Source organism: Cololabis saira, chromosome 12 (assembly GCF_033807715.1).
Source record: "Cololabis saira isolate AMF1-May2022 chromosome 12, fColSai1.1, whole genome shotgun sequence".
In the NCBI taxonomy this organism is placed as follows: domain Eukaryota; kingdom Metazoa; phylum Chordata; class Actinopteri; order Beloniformes; family Belonidae; genus Cololabis; species Cololabis saira.
The window spans coordinates 25,605,367-25,608,587 of record NC_084598.1 but is presented as its reverse complement, the minus strand read 5'-3'; the positions used below and the strand labels follow the sequence as shown (position 1 = coordinate 25,608,587).

The window sequence follows — 3,221 nt, the reverse complement described above, 5'->3', positions numbered from 1 at the left end:
AGTTGCAGTGAATTGGGTGCGTGTGCCTTATCTTAACAGCCTAATATATTTTCTTAAACGCATTCAAGACCGTCAGCCTCATCAGTATTTTCTGGATCTTTTCATTAGGCTATAAGCACAGACTACGCGTGCACCCGGGGGCGCCCCCCTCTGTTCCACACACAATTGTTGGGGCGAAACTCTTGGTCACGAGCCCGCCACGCGCTTTTTTGATAAGTTGATAGTGGGTGTGCTGCAAAGGGAGGGGCTTACTGGACTAAAGGAGAAAAAAACACAAGCCCGTCGTGCCATTTTAGTGATGAAAGTTTGGAGCGCACATGGCTATCTGAAGGAGCAGAAAGGTTCGGGACACATGCGGACGCCGGAGCACAGAGACACAGCAATTCAGGACCTATCACGCAGTTGTAAAACTTTCTGAAATTAGTCAAGTTTTCTGATACTTGGGCAAACCCAGCGCTGAATCCAGACAGGTGAGTTTCTGTGAGTGTGTGCGTGTGTGTGTATTTATATCAATTCCTTTTCATGTTTGTCAGTTATGACAAACAAAAGAGATTGCTTTATATTTAAATGTAAACTACACCTGACCTGCTGAATTCAACACACACTGGCATTTCCCTACAATAGGTGGAAACAAATGTCAAACCTGTAACTTATACAATTTCTAGTAAAGTTACAGGTTTCAGTAAAGTGAAATAAAGATGATGATTCTGATGATTTTCCCGCTTATAACAGAGTGTTTAAGTTTAAGAATTCAAAAATAACGGTAGCCTAATCTGCCCTACTTTTGCGCATTAATTGAAAATAATTAACTAGGACAGGTTCCTGCAAAACAATGGCAGATTCTCTGTCCCGGATCATCGTTTCATTTAATAATAACATAAGAATAGCAACATTAAGTTTAATGAATCAGGACTAAGTCTTTAACACGCACGTCTAAATCTGAAAAAAAAAATATATATATAGGCAGCCTATATACATTTAATGAAAATAATGAATCTAATAAAGAAATGCTCTGGTTTGTATTCTTACAAAGACGTGTGTGTATGTGGGTGACTTGTCTACATGTTTGTTGATTTGTATGTTGCCTATTTAATCTTTGAGCTTTATGCTGAGTAAATCCCGTCGTGTCCCAGATTGACAGCGTCTCTGAAGCGAGTGCGCAACAGTAGGGTTGGGGGGTGGGGGATCTCTGAATCAGTCATGAAGTCTATCTGAATATTACAATTTACTATTTTGTATTTAGTAAATGTTTTCTTTTATGCATGGAACAGAGTAGCTGCGGTTAATGATCGTGAATGAGCTGTCCACATGACAGTGCTGAAGTCACGTCTCTTATTTCAGTGTACATTGTGTCACTTTACATATAAAGACGGAAACAAAAAAGAAAAAGAACAATAACCAAATGTTGTGCTTTTTCAGATCGAAATGATGACCAAATCATTTGGAAAGGCTGGGGATGTAAATGAGCTGGTGAGCTCCCTTGGCTGGCTGGAGGAGGATGGCAGCTCACAGGATGGAGATGAAAGCCCAGAGATGAGGGGGCATCATGGTCTGACTGTAGGTGACCAGATCCTCTCCTGCACAGAACTGGGCAGTGACGATATGGATGAAGAGGGGGAAGAGGATGACGATGAAGAGGTTGGATCAAATGGAGAAAAAGGTCCAAAAAGAAGAGGCCCTAAGAAGAAGAAGATGACCAAAGCTAGACAGGAGAGGTTTCGTGCCAGGAGAGTCAAGGCCAATGCCAGAGAACGATCCCGTATGCATGGGCTGAATGATGCCCTGGATAATCTCCGCAGAGTGATGCCCTGTTACTCCAAGACACAGAAACTGTCAAAGATTGAGACTCTACGGTTCGCCCGCAATTACATCTGGGCCCTGTCAGAGGTTCTCGAAAGTGGGCAGTCCCCAGAAAGCCACGGGTTTGTGGAAATGCTCTGTAAAGGTCTGTCTCAGCCCACAAGTAATCTTGTTGCTGGGTGCCTGCAGCTGGGACCCGCTCCAATGATTTTTGACAACCTGGAGGACAAGTCTGCAGGTGCAGTGGTGGGTGGTGTGGTTGCCGGACATCCCCTCAGTTATGCATCCCCAGGCCTTCCCAGCCCACCCTACGGCTCCCTGGAGGCATCCCACCTCCTCCATATGAAGGGATACAAAGGGACTGTATATGAAAACCCCTCACCTAACGAGTGCAGCAGTGGCACCCCTCCATATGATGGCCCCCTCACGCCCCCTCTCAGCATCAACAGTAACTTTGCTCTAAAACAGGAGCCTTCTCCACATGAATCTGAGAGGAACTACACACCCCACTCTGGCCACCATGCTCACTACCTCTCCTCTCACCATTACCCCACTTCCACGGCTGCCAGCCTATCAGGGGGGGCTCAGGCGCACCCAATCTTTCAGGCTTCTCGTTACGAGTTGCCCCTGGATGTGAACTTTGACTCCTTCACTCCCTCTCATCTGGTTGCTTCTCAGATGGGCACCATCTGAAGGGTAACAAACCAGTGAGTGGAGGACCAGTAAGTGACTGTTCAACTACTGGCAAGAGGCGCAGCACGGCTCCTGTATACACTGGTGTATAAATGATGACCACTGTAAAGAGAAATGTTTGCATTCATGTTGTCCAGTACTCTGGGAGAGCACTGAATGCTCCGAGATGGAGAGAGTCATCTCAATCCAATCTACCTGATACAAACATGCACCCATCACATTTATTTTATTTATTCTTTTTATGACCACATATCGGTATTTGGATTGTAATTATTTCTGGCCGAACTACTCTTTCCGTTGTTAAAGAGCAGAATGAAGGATTAGTTTATCAAATCAGATATCCACATTCAGATAACTTTGTTGAGGCAAGGGCATAAGAGCTTTTGTAAAAAAACAAATAGTTTACACACTCAAAAAGGAACTGATCAAAGACTCATCTGGCTTAAAGTGTGCACTGAGGTCTACAGTCAAATGCCTGAATTTAAGACAGCAATACATTTATTTATATATGTATTTATTTATTTTGATAATGTGTTGTCCATTTTCTGTTGTTCTCAGCACAGCTTTCTTTTCAGTCTTACTTGTTTGCCATTCACTAGCTATAGCTATAATGTATTTAAACTATTTATTGGAGATTTTTCAGGTATCTGTTCATTTGGTGTCACTGTTTTGTCATACTGTTCATATTTTGCTGTTTCGCACTTAATTGAATAAATATTCTCATATTA

At 43.2% G+C, this 3,221-nt stretch overlaps 1 protein-coding gene across 1 annotated transcript; it reads left to right on the top strand.

Annotated features, from left to right (window-relative positions):
* Positions 1-278: 278 nt before the first annotated feature.
* Positions 279-3,221, top strand: neurod4 (neuronal differentiation 4). Its single transcript, XM_061734969.1, has 2 exons — positions 279-470; positions 1,420-3,221. Exon 2 carries the CDS (start codon positions 1,426-1,428, stop codon positions 2,491-2,493), a length of 1,068 nt encoding a protein of 355 aa, XP_061590953.1. The 5' UTR covers positions 279-470; positions 1,420-1,425; the 3' UTR covers positions 2,494-3,221.